Here is a 20,614-nt window from a genome sequence, read left to right as displayed (position 1 = left end):
TTCCAAAGAAAGCTTATGAGAGGCATTTTTGGTCATGAACTCCTTTCTATTTCTGTTATCTGAAAGCTGTTTAGGCTATTCCCTTTAGGATTGCCAGGTAAAAAAAAGAAACAAATGGGGATCAAGAAACAAATGATTGTATGAAAGAATGAATTTCAGCTTGTGTAACAAGGAACACCTGCCAGAATTCCCACTTTTGCTGAAGTTTTGTAGGAATCGGAGCCTTGTCTTGTTTTTCACTTGGCTATTCCACAGCTGTTATTCACACAGCACAAAAAACTCCTTGTTGATGACATTGCAATGAACAGCACATGAGGCTTGGTCCTAGGACAGTTTTACACTATAAAGAAATACAATCTTCTTAGTGCAATTCATGTTGTTTACCCAAACCTCTCCAGCTGTTATTTTTCTATGTTGCGATTATCTTGGTTTTTTTTAAAGTTTCTTTTGTATAGTGCTTCTTGTTCAGTAGCACTCAGAAGAATGTATAATTGGTTTTGTTTATACAACTTTTGCATATAAGCAAAAGGACACATTCTGATGAATTTACAAAATGACTGTTCATTTTCTGATGGGTCTATGGACCGTAAGAAATGTTGTTGTTGTAAGTGTAGCTGTCATCCTGACTACACAGGACTGAGTTCAGAAAAACTATCCAGCATCTGGTAACATTAATGCATAATAAAACTTAAAATGTTATACAGCATTTTCCACTAAGAGCTCAGAGTATAGTATTTTTTCAGAAATCTTTCACAGGTTATATGTTTGACCATTATGGTTCATTTGTCTCTAGCCTGCTAATTTTCATTTAGTTGAATAATTGGAGGAGTGCCTTGCAAAGTAGCAGAGTGTAAGAGTGGGAAAGCTATAGCAATGCTCACTAAAAAAAGCTTCTGCTAGTCTGGTGCTATATTAGACTACAACTTCCCTAAAAGCTATAGCCCAAAACAGGTAACTGTCACAAGGTTGTGAAATGTTGTGCTAAGATGTTATTTTAAAGACTAGCTGAAGGATCTAAAATTGAGGAACAACAGTCCTCTAAGACCACAATGCAGTTTAGCTGAGATATACATTCACATACAACATCCTGAATTTAGCACGGATTTCCTTTGGGTCAGAGTCATTTGACTACTGCTTCCAATCAGATTAGATGGTCTTGGACTAATTGGATCATTTGGTGTGGCTTAAATGAACCTTTTTTGGGAGAGAGTTCACAGTAAAATAAGCTTAATTAATAATTCCTGGAAGTATTTTTATTTTTTTCTAAGGTCTTGCTGGACAAGGATGAGATTAATCAGACTGTTGGTTAGGATGAAGATATCTTTTATCTTATCAGTGATAATTGTAAGTTGTAAATTCTTGTGCTGAATCAGCATTGCAGCTTGCTCTCTGATGGTTGTGTTTTTATTTTCTTTCGGTGTATCTACAGTTATTAGCCATCCTCCTGTGGTGAGGTCCGCTGCATGCAATGCAAGCCCCTCATCTCTAGAACAATCCAGTGGGGGAAATATGAGTCCTGCTTGCAAGGCTATTTCTGGTCTGGACCAAAACCTAGGTAATGTAAAGACAAATTGATTTATACTTTTTTTCTGTGTGTATACTTTTGTCTGCAAAGTCTCAATTCCGAGCCATTTTTTCTTGAGCAAGGCTTTTTGAAGTGCACGGAAGATAGAAAAAGTAGAGCTAAGGATGGCTACTATGGATGTATTGCTTTGTTATACTATAAAAAATGTAAGTGGTTTTGATCCTACTGGTTTGGGTCCAGTTTACTTACAGGATTATTTCCTTCTGCACAATCCGCCATTTAGGACACTTAGGTCTTCTGGCGGATGCTTACTCCAACCAGCCAGAATCCAACTGGCGACTGTCAGTCTGAGGACCTTTTCATCAGCCACCCAAAAACTGTGGAATGACCTGACAGAAGAGCTCTGACAGCTAAATGAGCTATCGGAATTTAAAATGCAATTGAAGACCCATCTCTTCCAGCAGGTCTTCCCAGTCAACTTTCAATCATGAGTTTAATTTATGTTCTATTGCTACTATATGTCAATTCTGTATGTGTTTGGTGCAAGCTTTTTATGTTTTTGTGCTTTTAACTATGTAATTTATTGTATATATTTTATCTTCACATGTTTTTGAATTTATTGTACCCTACCTTGAGCCATCAGTAGAGGTAATACATATTTGTATATTATTATTTTATTGTATGACACAGCAAACAAGATAGACATGCTGGATTTCATGTCACAAAATCACAAGTCAAACACTTCCCAAGTGTCTAGGACTGTGTGATGTATTTTTGGATGATGCGTGCAGATCCCAGTAGGTGGCCTTTTGCAGTTGGCAGATCGTAATTTTGTCAATGTCTATTGTTTCCAAATGCCGGCTGAGATCTTTTGGCACGGCACCCAGTGTGCCCATCACCATCAGTGTGTCTGATTTTAGTTCAGCTAAACCTGGATACAGCCCATTGTTCCTTGGTTAGTGTTTTTCCCCTCATATTAGTTGGATTCAAAGTTATTTTGAATAATTGAGCTGAAAAACAAAGGCTGAGATCCAGTTACGTGTGAGAAGCAATGGAGGGAATGGAGGCCCAGTGTTTTTTAATTCAGCACTGATAGAAGGGAATTAGTCTTTTGGCAGTCAGGGATGAAAGCACCTGAAACCAGGGAGGCTGTTCTGAGGAAAATCTAGTCCCTGGGGGATTTGTTTGAAGGAAAATGCCTTTAACAGGCAGAGGAGGCAGTATGGCCCATAAACATCGATGGAAATGGTTTGGGACTGTACAATTTGGAGAAGTCCCCAGGGAGAAAAATCACTCATCACTTCTTAAATCAGATGAAAAGCTGAGAAAGAAATTGTAAATGTGGTTAGCATTTATTGGTGGTTTAAGTAAACTGGTACTTGGTTTGAGGAAATATTAAATAATTGAAGTAAAAAATGTCCTTTTGTGGCTTTTGACAGTGAGGTTTTATTGGTAGTAATGGGAACCTCAATAACTACTTCTTGGAGCAGGACACACAAACCATTCCAAATTAATGCTCTATAACATGACACCCTTTTGTAAAATACTTACACCAACACCAACAACACCTGCCTTTTCACTGAATAAACATGTTTTCCAAACATACAAAGCTCCCCTCCTTTTAAAAACTTGCAAATGTCTTGAAATGCAGTTTCAAGGACTACCCTGAAGCAGCATGACTTCCTCTTGAAGGGTTTCCATGTGAATGTGATGGTATGGCACTGTCCCCCAGAGCTCTGGAAGAAGTTAATGATTACTGTACAGCCACCTGACCTCTGAATTGTTCTGTCTAGTTTAGGCGGTCTCGAATGATTGCGCTCCATCTCACATCAAAGTTTTTAGGGTATTAGGCTTGCAGGAAATCATAAGAACCAGTAGCGATAGAAACAAGTCAGGTTAAGTAAGTCTGTACTTTAGTAGCTGGAAGTTCATTAGACTGGTAGAAAGAGGTTTTTTTAAAGAGGATGGAAAGGAGGGAAGCACATATCCTTCAGTCAGCTGTGAGCAAATGTTTCTTGTGTTTCAAATAAGTGTTGAAGCAAAACAAACATCTAAAGCAGACAAGAGCACACATCTGTTTTTTCCCCTACCCTGAGATGCAAAATATTCTAAAGGCAGAATGGAAGCCAAAGATTCATGGCTCTTCCTTTTTTTTCTTGCTCAACCTCTGCTCGTGTCCAACTGCCAAAACATAAGCCACTATGTAAAGTTGTGAAAGCTTTTCTCTCCCTCCCAGTTAGGATATTTGATTATATAGTCATTATCATTTGCAGCAATTAATGAGGCAACTCAAAATATGGTTATTTTTAGTTATCCTGGGCCTGGAGTGCCAAACTGTCTCCCTGCTGCTTTTAATGCCTGGTTTCAAAATGTTCTACAGTGAAAGCTTAACTGCCAGAACAGTTGATTCATGTGTCAGAAGACAGAAATTGCTCTTATCGGTTCTTAATACAGTCTTACTATTAGATCATTTTTCCGCACTGAGACACACTGCTGGGGGAAAAGAAGAATCATTTTCAGTGGAAAAACAAAGCTGTGAGATAGAGTTAAGGATGGAGCCCTTCTTTTGTTCACAGAAATCTTCCACCTTAGTAGCTTTTCCATACGGCACCCCCATCATACAGTCTGAGTTAATAATTGTAGACTATCTGGTTTTGTTTTTAAAAAATATCAGAGAAGAAATTGTTAACAATCCAACCCCCTATTTTTGAATCTTGTGCCAAAAGATTTGTAATTTTTTATCCCTCTCTGTCCAATACTGACCTCCTTGGTGCTAAAAGTCTGCTCCAAAGAGTTTTGCAGTAATTCAGCAGGAGGTGTGTGGGTGGGGGGGGGGGGGGGAGTGGAGGCAGAGGGGCAAGATGGTTGGTTTTGGCAGAAAAGTAGGATGTAGTACACTATTGGATCATGGCCATTAAGAAGCTGCTTTTGTTAAATGATAACAAATAGGAACTGCCCACCCACATTGGTAATAGAAATTAGCTGAGCAGCTTTGGAGCCTGTTGATCAGCTGTTGTCAATTCTGGTGTGTATCAACTATGCTTTGTGAATGATCACTATAATTATTTGATATATGTAGAACTTTACATAATTATCACTGCCTGTATTATTATTATTTTTTACATTTAATTCACTTCCGAGCAGACATCTAAATTTCCCCTGCTTCTTTTTGCATTTATGCCAACTCAAGATAATGTTGCATGTATGGGATGAAACAATACTTGGTCTATGAGTGACTAAATTTGTCGGTTGTCAAGGTGCCCCAAGATAATTTGTTGCCATTTGTATGTGTTAGTTTAGCCATTTAAGTTATGTTATATATCATATAGAGTATTTCTATATTATGAATTAAGTAGAATTATCACACAGGATAACTTTCCTTCTCACTCTCTGTTTACACGGTTTGGGTTTTATTGAAGAAGTCTCACAGAATTCTTTAGATCAATAATATTGAAGCATTTATAGATGACCACAGAGAAGTTCTGAAATGTTGTACTTTGCAATTAGAACTGTTTTCTTTTCCATTTGTTTAACTGGTAGCATCCTGTTTTAAAGGTGTCTCCCTGGATTTTTGAGACATAGCAATAAGACATTAACCTCAGTCCTCATGTTCATCCTCAGTAGACTCACACAATCTACTTTATTTGCCTATTTGTTACTTTTGAGTTTATTAATTGGTTTATTCTAGTTGTGACAAGCTAAATAGTATATTGCAGATTGCATTTGTCATCTAGATTTTATGACTATACTTTTTGCCGTTTTTAAGGTTTATATGTGGTATATGAATGTTAATATTTTAAAATATTTAATGTTATAACTTTATAAATTATTTAATTGCTTTTAAAATACTGCTCATACCTATATTTTATTAATGACGTATACTTTTTAATCTGTATTGTTTTTAAATATGTTATCTGCCTTGAGTCCCATTATTGAGAGAAAGGCAGGATCCAGCAGTATTTGCATTAGCTGTGCTTCACATTGTTACCCATCTTCTATGAATGTTTGGTAATGGAGACAAATAATGTATTCAGGGCTGATTTGTACTGAAACAATAGGCACAACTGACTCCTTCAGTATGACTGCTGCTATCCATTTGCACCTGCATCATAAAAAGCAGGCATTATTTTCAGGCATAGTGTTATTATATTGCTCAATAAAGGGGAGTTTTCTCATAGTACAAGCAGGATAATTTGGCATTTTCCATTTCAGTAATGTTGATTCTGTACCTTGTGTAACAATTTATATGTTAGCTGTGGTGACATCTTTAATTTTTAAACAATTATTTCAATTTCTGTGGTTAATTTCACAGGAGAAAAAAGAAAAATTAATGAGGCTTATTCTGTAGAGGATGCCAAGAAGCCAAGAGTGGTAGGAGATATTCCTATTGAGCTTATTAATGAAGTGATGTCAACCATTACAGATCCAGCTGCAATGCTGGGGCCAGAGGTAAGACGTGGTTTGAGCATTTATGTCAAGTTTGAATACAGCAATTAACTTTATTAGTTTTGCTTTTATCAAGTTGACTTTGTTTTATGAAAGATCTCAATTAAGGCAGGAAAAGACCCAGCTTAAGTTAGTGAAATCTAAGACCCATCTCAAGTGAATCTGAAAACAGTAGTAGATATTGAAAATATGTTGTTACACTACAACTTCCAGAATGCTCCAACGGACATGGCCAATGACCATGCTAGTTGGGGGATTCTTAGACCAGATTCTTAAAAGGCAATTTTCCAGTCTACAGGAATAATGCAAGAGAGAAGAAAAGGAGAGGAAAGATTTCTAGGTTTGGCCCAAAGCCTGAGAGAAATTCTCATCTATCCTATATCGATATCTGCAGTCTCTCCACCTTCATGGGTTTCCCACTTGTGGTTTTGGTTATCCGTGAGCTTATGCCCCTAGTTACTGCAGTTTCTGTTTCAATAAGTACCCCCTTTCATTTGCCCAGGCAAAACATACACTTGCAGCAGGAAGAGGAGGAGCTGGCCCCGCATACCATTTCACTTCATCTGTGGATGTGGCTAGTCTTCTCCTTCTTTGTGTTGCAAATACTTGTTTCATCTGTTGAAGGAAGGTACTTCAGGGAACAGAAATACATGGCACACAGGAAGATGAAGAGCAACCCGATTCACCAAGTAACCAATGAGGGACTGGTTCCTCCTCTTCTTCCTGTTTACTATGTGTTTCTGTTCTGCCGGGTATCTCCCTTCCTTTGCCTGAGTGAAACAGAAAAGGAATTAGGATCCACAGTGTAAATGAAGTGGCATGTGAAGCTGGCTTCTCCTCTTCCCCCAGAAACATGGTGGAGACTACAGTGGCAGTATCCCCCCCTCCAAGATGTATGCAAATTTCCACTTTTCCAGAGGAGCTGTGACTACACTTTGGGACCTTTCATGCTACATATACCTATAATTCCACTATGTTCTGTGTAGTCCTGGGATCTGCAATTTACAGAAGGGTATTCAGAATTCTCAGACACAGCTCTCTAGTGCTTCACTGAACAACAAGATTGCTTAAGATGTAGCCATGGTTGTTAAAGTGGAATCATAGTGCTATAGCTATGTGATGAGAGAAGGTCCTTAAGTATGTGTTCAAATGGGATGGAATTCCAAGTGTGTATGCTAAAAGTATGTGAACACAAAGTAAAGACTTTGTATACTGAATGTATGTTCATTCTTTTCTATAATGAAGCAGACCAACTTTCTATCCGCACATTCAGCTCGGGATGAGGCAGCGAGACTGGAAGAGCGAAGGGGAGTGATTGAATTTCATGTTGTTGGAAATTCCCTAAATCAAAAGCCAAATAAGAAAATTATGATGTGGTTGGTTGGCTTACAGAATGTATTTTCACATCAGCTACCCAGAATGCCAAAAGAATATATTACTCGTCTAGTCTTTGATCCGTGAGTATCTCTCCTTTACCCACCTGTGGCAACACAGAAAAAGATTATATTTTTTAATTGTATGAACTAACTTCCAGAAACTGAAAGCAGTATTTCAAACCATGCTTGAGTTATAAATTCAATATTCAGAGGGAAAAAACAAGAACAAAGGAAGGTGATGGAAGTGCCCAATTTTCAGAACATTGTAAAAGTTCCTAAGTTAATTTTAATTTATGATAGAATTGAATGTTTAGAAAATGGGCAAAGGAGAATTGGTGTGTCAACTGTTTGCTACCAACTCCAATAAATGACTTTAAAAGGACTATGGCAACACTTGGCTGAACAGAACTATAAAACGAAGCATCAGTGTTTGCATGTTTTGATTCTATCAATGTCTGTTCTACATTATACAGGACTGGAGATTTCTATAGCCCTTCAAACCATCCCAAAGCTCCACATCCCCCAATTATTAAAAGACTGCTGATTTTTCTTCCAGAAACTGATCAGAGTGCCCCAAATGGCCCCAGGGTGTTTTTTTTTTTAACCCGTGGCCCCCAAAGACACCAATGTCCAGAACCCAGTTCCAAATGAGATTGGCTTGTTGAAAATATAGTAATGGTGCACACCGGGCAAAATGTAGCCTACCACTGAGATAATAAGTGAAGTCATATTGATGTTTCATTGATGAAAGGTCCTTGTTTGGGGGCTCCTTCAGAACAGCACTGAACAGAAACAGAAACAAATGGGTTTTTCTAATGATTTGTAAATTTTCACAACTTGTACAGTCATGACAATTTGCTACATGTTTTTAGAGATTTTTCTCTGGAATAAGATTGTTTTTCGCATATATGAAGTGCTAAAGGATGGATTTATGCTGGAAATTTACTCAGTAACTAAGAGAAATACCATCTTTATATGTGTTGCAAATGTCTTTTGCCTCATTAAATTGTCTTTCTCTTTTCCCAGTTGTCTTTTCTTTTCTCTCTCCTCTTCCCTTCTGCTTTTCTTTTTCACTGGTCTTTTCTCTATTAGTTTTTCACTTAGGCCAGTTTTCTTTGCCTCCTGCTGAGAACTATTTTCTCTCTCTGGATTATTTTAATTTTGGGTGTAGAGCTGTAAAACTGCCTGAATCTTCTATGGAAAAGCAATACTTCTATGCCTGCCACCAGCTTTGTCTTCCCTGTTTAGTGAAAGTCTGACACCCATTAGCTCAAGAACAAAAAACTCATGAGATGCATGCTCTCAGGCTCCCCTTAGTACTTGTGCCAAGTTCCACTTGTATTCTTTTAATGATGCTGGAGCTATGGTCGAGGTATAAACAGATCAGATGCACACCTTTTTTTATCAATATAAGAGATATTTCTGTTTTAAATAAATTAATAGTTCTTCAGCATAATTTAGAAAGCAATTTACTATATGATTGAGATGCTAATTTGAAAGGGTACTTGGGAAATACATTCAGAGCAGCCTGTGTTTATAATGACCTAATTTTCTGGGAATCTTCTAATTTGAAAAGCTCTGTTCATTTCTGATTAATGATCTTTCTAAATTCATGTATTTCTTTTCCATACAGAACATAAAAGTTAGCATCAGATATGCACATAACATGTGTTTATGATTTATTGCTGCAATTATTTTGAAGATAGCTCTGGTGTATGTGCTGCATATAGATTAATGGTGAAACAGAATTGACATAAGTGTATCTATAACTGTAGGAAACACAAGACCCTTGCATTAATAAAAGATGGACGAGTGATTGGCGGCATTTGTTTCCGGATGTTCATGTCTCAAGGATTTACAGAAATCGTTTTCTGTGCTGTAACTTCCAATGAGCAAGTCAAGGTAAAGACAATATCCTTGACAATGTATGATATGAATTCATTGTAAAATATGCAGGCATAATTGGATTCAGTGGGGTCAGATCTCACATGGTAAGAAGACAGCCTTTCTGCCGAGTTTGATTTGGTCTGTGTTTCACAGACATGTGCTCATGATTTTTGGCTTTTGCAGCTTTATGGTCAAATAAGAGATAATCAAATAAAAGCTACTGCTGGTTAAGAAGGGAATTTGTTGCATTTTGTCTCAATCACCACGCCATTCTGTTTGGAAACCTGGTTTTCCAAAAGAGAAGAAATTCTGCATACATATGTGCCTTAAAGGGATAAAGCAAATCGCATGGAAGGAATTGGGCTTTCTTTGTCAGTTACTGGCTAATAACACAACTGTGGAAATCTTTATTCTATATCCAGCTTAGGCTCTCTGCAGATTATTGAGGAAACAAGATAGGGGGAGAAGAGCCTGCCAGGAAGGAAACGAATACACTATTAGAATTATTTTTGTCTTTGCTCATTTTAAACTGTTGTATACCTTAAGTCCATAAATCCTTTAAATAGGGCATCTATTGTGGTGATGGGGGGCTTTATAATAATGTGAGTCAGAAAGCTGGAACATTCCTGACTGAAGTCTCCCTTCAGCCGTGAAATCGCTAAGCAGCCTCAGGCAAATCACTGCTGTCCTAGCCTCAGCTTCCTTCTGTAATACAGGGATGCTAACACTGTTTCTTTTATCAAGATGGTGACATGATTACCGAAATAAGATATGATATACTTTGAATGCTCTGAAAGGGGCACAATATTAAGTCTGGGATTCAGAGCCTTCTATATGCACTCAATGAGTATTTATAGCCCTTCCCTGCTGACTTTTATGCCTTCCCCCTGTTTTATAGGATAGGTTCTGAGGCAGGATACAGAATGGTATGCCCAGTTGAAAGGAAAAATTATTCTTCAAGTGTAAACATTTTCCACTATCATAATAGTGTTTTTGAACTCAACCTGTTTCTTTGATTGTTATTTTTTTCCTAGATTCTTAAAAAAAACAAGCATGTTTTGTAATTTTATTGCATTACATTCCTCTTAAGACAAATTGTCCTAATGATTTCTGCACAGGGTTATGGAACTCACTTAATGAATCATCTGAAAGAATATCATATTAAGCATAACATTCTCAACTTTCTCACATATGCAGATGAATATGCAATTGGCTATTTCAAGAAACAAGTAAGTAGTCTTTTGAAACTGTTTTAGGTCTGGCTGCTGTAAGCCTTCAAGTCATTTCCAACCTACAGTGACCCTAGGGTGAATGTATCACAGTTTTTTCGGCAGATTTGGTCAGACGAGGTTTACCGTTATCTTCCTCCAAAGCTGAGAGAGTGTGATTTGCCCAAGGCCTCCCAGTGGGTTTTATGGCCAAGCAAGAGTATAAACCATAGTCTTGAGTCATTGTCCTGTAAGGAACTCAATAGTTTAGAGCAGTGGTTCCCAAACTTATTTGGCCTACCGCCCCCTTTCCAGAAAAAATATTACTCAGCACCCTGGAAATTTTAATTTTTTTTAATAGCAATTAAACAGAAAGATATATGTACCTGTGGCCATCACCGCTCCCCTGGATTGCTGCAGTGCCCACCAGGGGGCGGTAGCGCCCACTTTGGGAATCACTGGTTTAGAGGCAATAGGGTAAGGGAAAATAGTAACATATTCCTCCAGAAAAATATCCTTTCTCAGTGCATGCTGTACTATATTTTTCAGTGCAGTTATCCTGTGACTTCTCTATACCACATGTTTTCCCACCAGCCCCACACTTCCAATAGGACATCCATTATTTCTGAGGACACACTGCATTTAGTAGATAGCAGTCTGTGTAGCTATTTTTGGCCTTTAAGTCATTTCTGACTTATGGTTAACCTAAGGTGAATTAGTCATGGGCCTTTTTTGGTGTCATTAATTGTATGTAATATTACAAAAGGAGGTTCCAAAAATGTTTTTAAACATACATTGCAATCCTATTCTAGGGTTCAATGAGAATTCATTCTAGTGAAGTATACATAGAAAATATTGCTGTTGGATTGAAAACCTCCAAAAATCATTGGGTTTATTTTAAAATATATGTATTGATGCCCCTCAATATTGCCCCCAGACATATGATAACCTGTAACTTATTAAAGACAGTTCATTGAAAAAATATGGTAAAATCCCTGTCCTTCCTCTCTGAAAAAAGTGATTATATGGCCTAATTCTTCAATGCTGAAAGTGGTACTTTCAAATATATGCTACTTTCCTAGAGATAGATTCTATTTCTGTTTCCATGGAAGCAGCCTTCTAAGTCTCTCAGCAAAAACAGAACTTAGTGGCACCTTAAAGGCACAAATGCACTTTGTTCAGCCCATGTTATTATGGGCTGCAGCACATTAGGATCGGATGAAGTGGGCTGCAGTCCAGCAACATTCACGCCGAATTATGCTTGTTGGTCTTCACTGGGCTGCTAGTCTCTTTGTTGGCTTTAATTCCATTTCAGAAGATCAAGAGAGCTGTGCTGCTGCCCTGCTTTTGGGTGCTCAAGCTATCCTACATATCTTACTTGTAAGTCTTATCTAGCAGCAGAAGTTCTCCTTTAAGTTCAGTGGACTGTTTTTCTAAATTTGTCTCTTTTGGCTTTGATGTCTTATTGAGTCTTGTAAAGCCTCAATAGCAGAATCTTGTATTGCTTACTAAGAATCTCAATAACTATAGTGCTGTGTAGTGGATCCCAGGCAGAGACCCCCTGCCCCATTTATCAGTAAGCAAATGCTGGGATCAAAAGTGGAAAGTTCCCCTATTGATTTCCATCCCATCCTGTGGTGTAATCTTCAACGTGACAAGAACCCACCACAAACTTGCCCCTCAAATAGAAGTTGGTGGGGCAAAAGGGAGTATGAACATCAGGCAGCCATTTCTTGATCAGCAGGGGAACTTACTCCCATTATTCCCAGTGGCAGTTTACTGGTAAATAGGATATAGGAAGATTTCTAGGGGCTACATAGGCATTGTGAATAAGAAGCAGTTATAAATACATAACTGTAGGTTATGTAGTTGTAACTGCTTAATAGAATTCCAGCCCATATTTTTAAAATCCCATATAAAATGCATTATGACTCCGAGAAAGGTGCTGATGTAAGCTGTTCCCAGAGGGAACACTGCAGTATCTTATTTCATTTCAGAAGCACATCAATTGGCCAACTAGGCATTGTTATGTGCTAGTTTGGCTGCAGAATTTCTGCCTCAAAGCATATGAGGAAGATTCACTGATGTGCGCCCCCCAAATAGTCATGGTGGCTTCAGAAGGCTGTTGGAAATCATACTTTTCTTTTCTCAGGGTTTTTCTAAAGATATTAAAGTACCAAAAGCAAAGTACGTTGGCTATATCAAAGATTATGAAGGAGCAACTTTAATGGGATGTGAATTAAATCCAAGAATTCCATACACTGAATTTTCAGTCATTATTAAGAAGCAGAAAGAGGTATGTACTAATCCAACATTTATTCAAAATACCCAACGATTTGGTGCTTGCAAATACTTCTGAGAAATAAGACCCCCCTTTTTTTTGCAGGTACACAATATCAATGTATAAAAGGATATTTATCATGTAGCTGTGAAGTGGGCATGGGCTATTTTCCCCTTTATGTGCCTGCCTCATGGACTGCATGGCCTCTCTTGACATAAATAGAAATGACAGTGTCACATTCAGTTTTGTGTATTGGCCAAAGTATAGGCAATGCTTGTGGTCTGGGAGTTTGATGAAGGACAAAGGAGCTCAAACCCCCTCATTGAATGTTTTAATTAAGTTTTTGAATCAATCTTAAATTTATCAAATAATTTGTTTAAATGTGCTGAAGGACTTTGAGGATTTCCAGGGATTGCAGAACAGTTTCCTATGTTCATGTGGTCTGCAGGTCATAGTGTCCCCCACTCCTCCTTTTTTTGATAAGGAAATCTAATATGACTTCTTCTAAAGTATTAAATTGGTCTGATCTGTTTCCAGTAGTCTTGTTGCTTTACTGCACAGAAACATCGAAAAAGGACAGAATATACTTTCAGATAGAAGAAATCTGATGCTTCTTCCACTGTTTGCACTGTACATAAACTTTGTTAGTGTCACTTTGTATCTAGGCCTATGTTCAGTAACAAAAATATAGAGAAGTTCTTGCAGATTTCATTGTAATCATGACAGGGAATGTTCCACGTGACTTTAAAGATCCAGTTGTCTAATCTTTAGTTTGGGCTGTTTAGCAGAATTTTTGATAGAAAGAAAATCTGCGATTATCCAAATACACAGAAACTACAGGATTGTTATGTGTTTTCCGGGCTGTATGGCCATGGTCCAGAAGTATTCTCTCCTGACGTTTCGGCTACATCTATGGCAGGCATCCTCAGAGGTTGTGAGGTATACATAGGTTACTTAGAAGTACCATTCTGTTCAGCTAAAGTCATTCCCAGGTAAATGGAGATATGAGTATGTTGTAAAAATTCTAATTTTTATGCTACTTCTTACAGATTATTAAAAAGTTGATTGAAAGGAAGCAAGCTCAGATTCGGAAAGTTTACCCTGGTCTTTCTTGCTTCAAAGATGGAGTACGTCAGATTCCTATAGAAACCATTCCTGGAATTAGTATGTATTGATTCTATCATTTATCTTTAAGTTAGATTTCATGTAAAGTATTTTTTAAAGTGTATTGTATTGGGTTAATTTTGAGATTAGGTTATTTTCTGTTGAAAGAATATGGTACAAGTTTCTTCATCATTTTTATCCTGAATAAAAATGTAGAAAGCAGTTTAATTACACTAGTGTTTTAAAGACTTAATATACATTCTTTAGTCACAGGCAACTTTACTGATTTTGGTTCTCAGCATGGGGTCCCCATATGTTTTTGGCCTTCAACTCCCAGAAATCCTAACAGCTGGTAAACTGGCTGGGATTTCTGGGAGTTGTAGGCCAAAAACATCTGGGGATCCCAGATTGAGAACCACTGGTCTACACTGATACAATGCTTTCCCACATAATGCAGTTTGAAAGGACATTATATGGTCAATGTAGACCCAATGTAGGCCAGTCACCTTTAAATTGACCAGTTAGTTATGTTTGGAGCACAGATGATTTGTATGTTGCCCTGTGTCTAAAACAAACTTGGTGAATTTGTGGCCTTTAAAAAAAAAACAGTGGTAGTCTTTGGCAAGGAAATAATATAGTTTCCCCCCAGAAGCTCATTTTAACTCAGTTCTTTTTTATCTTACCAAATTTCTTCTTATTTGCTGCTGTATAGGAGAGACTGGATGGAAACCAAGCAGCAAAGAGAAAGGGTGAGCATTGTTTAGATAGAAAATGAGAAATTTCTAGAGAGGTCACTTGCACATTTAAAATATTAAAATATTTGTTTGTTGCAAAATTTGGATGTAACTGAAGCAATATTTGTAATGAACATTTTAAATATTCACAAAAATGAATCTTACTTCATTCCAATAACCCCCTTCGCCATGTGCATGAGGCAACACCTTCCCTCCAGGCTTTGTCCCCCAACGACCATTTTTAAACTGAACTCACCAGACCCACAAGGTTTGAATTTCTATGTCTATTTATATTCATACTTTGTTTATAAAGGTCTGTTCCTAGGCAAGTCACTCCATGCCTCTGATGAAGTAGACAGTCTATGAAAGCTCATACTACCAACTTCTTTCACTCAGTGTTTAAAGTGCCACAAGATCCCTTTGTATACTGATATTCTAGAGTAATATGACTGTCTTTGAAAAATGAACAAATCATACATTTTAATCTTGTCTGCATTTTATTTCAAGTAAAGAACCCAAAGATCCAGATCAGCTCTACAGTACACTAAAAAACATTCTGCAACAGGTCAAGGTAAATACACACTTTTCTCTCAATGTTTTGAGATGTTTGATTCTGCAGAGCATTGAATCATCATCTTTCTTTCTTTCCAAAGAGCCACCAAAGCGCTTGGCCATTCATGGAACCAGTGAAAAGAACTGAAGCTCCAGGATATTATGAAGTTATAAGATTCCCCATGGGTAATGCCATTAATTTTATAAACCAGTGATTGAAATTTCCTTAAAGAGTTACATGTTTTCAAATTCAGTGTATATGATCGATCCACATGGAAAGAGGAAATGTGCTAGCGTTGTTCTGTGAACTGTGCCAGCAAGCAACTTCTGTTTGTACAGCTCTATGCTATACAAGTGACAACATACACATAAAGTATTTAAATTCATGTTTTGTAGAAGAGCTTGTGCAAAAGGGATTCAACACTCTCTCCCCCCCCCCCCCCCCCCCATGTAATGATTTCCTGATAGGTCAGAAATTAGGCTTTTCATAAGGAGTTGCTTTCTGCCTATGGAGTCACTTTTGAATCTGAGACAGGATTGCCTCAAGCCAACATGGTACAGGGTTTTGAATGTTGGGGGACTGTGACTCCAGAAGTCCCTGGATATGGGTGAACTACAACTCCCATCATCCTCTGTCAGTGTCCTGCAAACCCCACCAGTAGTTAAAAGTTGATCATGACGTGTATATGTGCCATGTTTGGGCCAGATCTATTGCCAGAACGGTTCGCATAGCTCTCTGAATGTGGGAAAAGTACAACTCCCAACATCCTGGTTCAGTTCCCCCAAATCCCGCCAGCATTTAAAGTTGGTCAGGTTGGTTATGTGTGATAAGTTTGGCCCAGATCCACCATTGATGAAGTTCACAGAACTCTTCACATATGGGTGAACTATAACTCGCATTGTCCTCTGCCATTTATTTATTTATTTATATTTATTTATTATTTACAGCATTTATATTCCGCCCTTCTCACCCCGAAGGGGACTCAGGGCGGATCACATTACACATTACACATATAGGCAAACATTCAATGCCTTTTAACATAGAACAAGACAATCAAACATAGGCTCCGAGCGGGCCTCGAACTCATGACCTCTTGGTCAGAGTGATTCATTGCAGTTAATTGCAGCTGGCTTGCTCTCCCGCCTGCGCCACAGCCTGGGCCCCTGAAACCTTGCCAGAAGATAGTTTGTCATGGTGGGTATGTGCACCAAGTGTGCTCCAGATCCATTTTGAGTGGGGCTCACACTACTCTTCACATATTGGTGAACTGTTAACTCCCAAAATTCAAGGTCAGTTCCCTCCAAATGGAAGACAACTAGGTGACTGAACGTGTTGCACTCGCTCAGCCTTGGCAAGACCTCCAAATACCTTTTGCCATGATAACCCTCTTTAAAAGGTTATTATAAGCCAGAGCAAAAATGGGGCTATATAACAACGTAATTGTGTCAAAACAACTTTGGTAGTTACAAGAAACCACCTTGAAATTTCAGGCTTGTTATTGGTAAGGTCACATTAGCATCTGGTTGGTGACCTACAGCAGCATAAGGATCTACTGTGCCAGTGCAAACTACTTTTTTGATAAGTTTTTAGTGACAGGTGGTAGAGAAGACCTAATTCATCAGAATATAAAAGGGTCCTCTCAACTCCCAAGAGGATCAGGAGCAGATAGGAGAGGTCTGCCACCTGACAGTAACTGCTGTTGCCGATTGCTCTTCTGAAACAAGAGGAGTGCACTTTCAGCAGATATGAAGGCTAGTTGGTTTTGGTGGATCTGAATTGAAGACCTGTTTATAACCCATGCCAGGGCTCTGTGTTTTAAATACAGTAGAGTCTCACTTATCCAAGCCTCGCTTATCCAAGCCTCTGGATTATCCAAGCCATTTTTGTAGTCATTGTTTTCAATATATCGTGATATTTTGGTGCTAAATTCGTAAATACAGTAATTACAACATAACATTACTGCGTATTGAACTACTTTTTCTGTCAGATTTGTTGTATAACATGATGTTTTGGTGCTTAATTTGTAAAATCATAACCGAATTTGATGATTAATAGGCTTTTCCTTAATCCCTCCGTATTATCCAAGATATTCGCTTATCCAAGCTTCTGCCGGCCCGTTTATGTTGGATAAGTGAGACTCTACTGTAGTACTTTCCTCAGTCTGTAGTGTAGTAAACCAGAGCTTAGCACCTCCCACAATAGAAAATGGGAAAAAAGAGAAAGAATTTATATACCATTCAGCTCCCGTGCCCTCCAAAAACATCCTGCAGACTGCGCCAATGTTCTACTTCTGAACAGTTGATTAGAAATAAGACCTGATTTGTGTTATTTTACAGACCTGAAAACCATGAGTGAACGACTGAAGAACAGATACTATGTGTCTAAGAAGTTATTCATGGCAGATCTGCAGCGAGTCTTCACTAACTGCCGAGAATACAATCCGCCAGAAAGTGAATACTATAAGTGTGCCAATATACTGGAGAAATTCTTCTACACAAAAATTAAGGAAGCTGGGTTAATTGACAAGTAATAATTGTCTTTCTCCCATGCAGCCAGGATGCCTAATTTAGGACCAGCATATGCAGTTATTTTTCAGTGGAACTGGGACTGGTGTTTTAAAGAATTTTGTTTTCTGAACTAGCACTTTTAAAAACTGTAAGATATAAGAGTTTATTTTATTAAAAGTCTTTTTAAATGTACACCTGCATGCCCTTTTGCAGTGTATTAAACTTTTATTAGATGTATTGCACAGACTGTTTGGATATTTGAAAAAGGAAAGTTTTCCAAGCAGTGAATGTTTAAGCTTAATGTAATGCAGTATCAAATAGAAAAATAGCTTTTTATTTTTTACAGCAAAATTGCTGATGAAGGGGAAAATGAGTTTTATAGATATATTTTAATTAATGAAACACTCAACTTAGAAGGTGCTATGGGAAAGCAAGAAATCACTGCTTTAAAGCTGCAAAGATGAAAATCCCAAAACAGATATCCACCATGGACTTGTTTATAAAAAAATACTTTTGTAAAGAAAACCTGTTTTAAAATGATGGCTGTGTAAGTCATGTTCCCAAAATACTACAAATGACACATTTCCTACTATTCCACTAGTTTAGGTTTTTAATGCACTTTTATGGCATAGAAAGCCATTCTGTTCTCATTCTCTGTAGTGCTACTATGAATATATGAAAAGAGATCAAAAGTTCTGCTTTTCACATCTGGAACTATGTGCTACCTAAAATTGACTGTCACGCTGAAGCATGCATGCAGGCTCATGTATGGAGAGAAACAACACCATGAGATCCAGTAAGCAGTAGATATACATTCCTTTGTGCAGATGGGAATGTGTGCCTGTTGTGCCTTCCACTCAATTATGACAGGTGCTACTGCTTTTCTGTCAGTCTTAATCATGCTTAGATCACACCCTCTAAAATCAATGGGGCAGGTCATGACTTCTCTTACTGATTTTAGTGCACCACTGTTCAAGGTGACAGCATTTAGATCTAATGTAATGCATGCATCTTTGTTTGGATCAGCACAAGAGAAGACCTGCTCAAAGGTTTCATGAATCTTCTTAAGGAGTTGTGCATGCATTCTTGTCTCTCAGTGTAAACATATGGAACCTTCTGTGCAATATATTAGTTAGCCCTTCACATTTGTGGGTTTACCTTTTGTGGATTTGATCAATATGTTTGCAGGAATGTGTAGGTTTCCCAGTGCAATTCTATGGTCAGCTTTCATTAGAAATTGACTATAGAGTTGTGCTGGAGAACTCAGATTCATAGAGAGAATACCTCTCTAGGAATCTCTAGGTCCTCCTGCACAACTATATGACCAACTTCCAGTGAAAGCTGACCACATGGGACCTAAAGAGGTATTTTCATTTTTTTTAAAATTGATTTCCTTCTTCGTGGTCCCTGTGAAATTCACACATATGGGTTTGCCTGCGCAGACCTTTCGGAATTCTCTAGAAGCTCTAAAGATATACTTTTTGGCGGGGGCTCCGCCCACTCTCCCCTTGTAGTATATATAGGCCGTGGGAGGGGCCAACACCTCAGTTCCTTTTTTCCGCCACATGTGATATTTGTAAGATCAGTTTTTCCACTTTCACAAGGGTCTTGCAACCCTAACCCCAGCAAATGATGAGAGCTAATTAATTCAAACAGATGAGGTGAGAACTGTGTGACTCCCTGGATGTTTCTGAACTATAGATATCAATATTCTTCCTTATCAGTTATGCTGGAGAGGACCATGCAATTCCCAGATCTGAACTAGATTTTTCAAACAACATTCGATGACAACGACAACCAGACCATTACTAATCACATATTGATATAAGAAAATAGTTCTTATAAACATAGAACATACTTCCATTTATGTAACTGACTAGGTTAGGCTGGGAACAGATATGCACTAACCATGTAGTTCTGCTATTTTACCACACTGGCAGGGAAGGAGGAAGATATCTAAATGGTCTTCATTTCATTCCTGCAGTGGCACTGGAGAATTTGAGTTTCATGCTGTTTTTATATGTGCATACATATTTCACTAGCAAATCTGTGTTACAAAAGGATTCTCATTATTTGCAAAGCACCTGCATTAGTTCTTATTCTATGACTAGATGACCCTTGATAGATGGTACAAAAATAGTCAAAATGGTAACATAGAATTGCCTTAGTGCTTTATATAAAATCAAGATTTATTTGGCTAGGTATTTAAGGTACAACAATGCAACTGTGTATTAGAGTATTTAAGTAGTAATTTTCAAGTTATTTTGTAAACTGGGCCAACGGAATCACCTCTTAAGCTTGATAACCTGTGAAAGTGTTATTTTCAAAGATTCTTATTGTCTTGAAATTAGAGTCTCTTCTATATTGAGAACACCTGGTTTCTAATTTAAAAGATTATTTTCATAGATATTGTGCAATAAGGCTATATAAAGTACAGTGTGTTTTCAATGCTTTAACTGAAATTTTACATTTGTAAAATTATTTATTGTACCAGTATAAAATGGATTTAAATTATATGTTTAAAATCTTGTGTGCTATTTTGTAATTTGCATATAAAAATACCTGAAGTATTCATTTTTGTCTGTGTGGCCTTCATATTACTATCAGATGTGTTATCTTACAAAATATGGTAGGTGATTGTGCCATTCGACCTTTGGCCAGTAAGAACTGGTTATCTACCAGACTAAACCAAACCCTATATCATTGTGTGCACACTAATTTTTGAACAAATGCATTAAGCCCTGAAGTAAGATGTATCTATTGGTGAAGATCTATAATCATCTTCAGTATTTTGTCAACAAATGTAAGATTTTTGCCCCTTCAACAGAAAAGTTGTCCCAGAGTAGCTTACAAACATCAACACAATTGCACCCCCAGGATATACAATTTAAAATACAGAACATAAAAATATATAAGGGGAAAATGTGAAGTCTGAATACTTCAGGTTTTTAAAAAACATAAAACCAGAAAATGAAGACAATTCAAGGAAAGGA

The 20,614-nt window shown here is 37.7% G+C and overlaps 1 protein-coding gene across 4 annotated transcripts in view; it reads left to right on the top strand.

The window, feature by feature from the left end:
* The window catches only part of kat2b (lysine acetyltransferase 2B), a 56,429-nt gene extending 36,236 nt beyond the window's left edge, over positions 1 to 20,193 (top strand). For 2 of the 4 annotated variants that reach the window (XM_016994387.2, XM_062984578.1), the window contains exons 8-18: positions 1,430 to 1,555; positions 5,838 to 5,974; positions 7,217 to 7,428; positions 9,123 to 9,249; positions 10,353 to 10,463; positions 12,595 to 12,738; positions 13,773 to 13,887; positions 14,540 to 14,576; positions 15,069 to 15,132; positions 15,215 to 15,299; positions 17,451 to 20,193. In XM_016994387.2, the coding sequence (XP_016849876.2) occupies positions 1,430 to 1,555; positions 5,838 to 5,974; positions 7,217 to 7,428; positions 9,123 to 9,249; positions 10,353 to 10,463; positions 12,595 to 12,738; positions 13,773 to 13,887; positions 14,540 to 14,576; positions 15,069 to 15,132; positions 15,215 to 15,299; positions 17,451 to 17,644 (1,352 nt within the window). In that variant the 3' untranslated portion in view covers positions 17,645 to 20,193. The remainder of the gene's footprint in view (positions 1 to 1,429; positions 1,556 to 5,837; positions 5,975 to 7,216; positions 7,429 to 9,122; positions 9,250 to 10,352; positions 10,464 to 12,594; positions 12,739 to 13,772; positions 13,888 to 14,539; positions 14,577 to 15,068; positions 15,133 to 15,214; positions 15,300 to 17,450) is intronic. The other 2 variants (XM_003222176.4, XM_008112712.3) reach the window with 2 other exon arrangements.
* Positions 20,194 to 20,614: the final 421 nt, after the last annotated feature.

Source organism: Anolis carolinensis, chromosome 6 (genome assembly GCF_035594765.1).
Source record: "Anolis carolinensis isolate JA03-04 chromosome 6, rAnoCar3.1.pri, whole genome shotgun sequence".
Classification (NCBI taxonomy): Eukaryota; Metazoa; Chordata; class Lepidosauria; order Squamata; family Dactyloidae; genus Anolis; species Anolis carolinensis.
The sequence above is the reverse complement of the archived record's forward strand: the minus strand, read 5'-3'. Positions and strand labels throughout refer to the sequence as shown.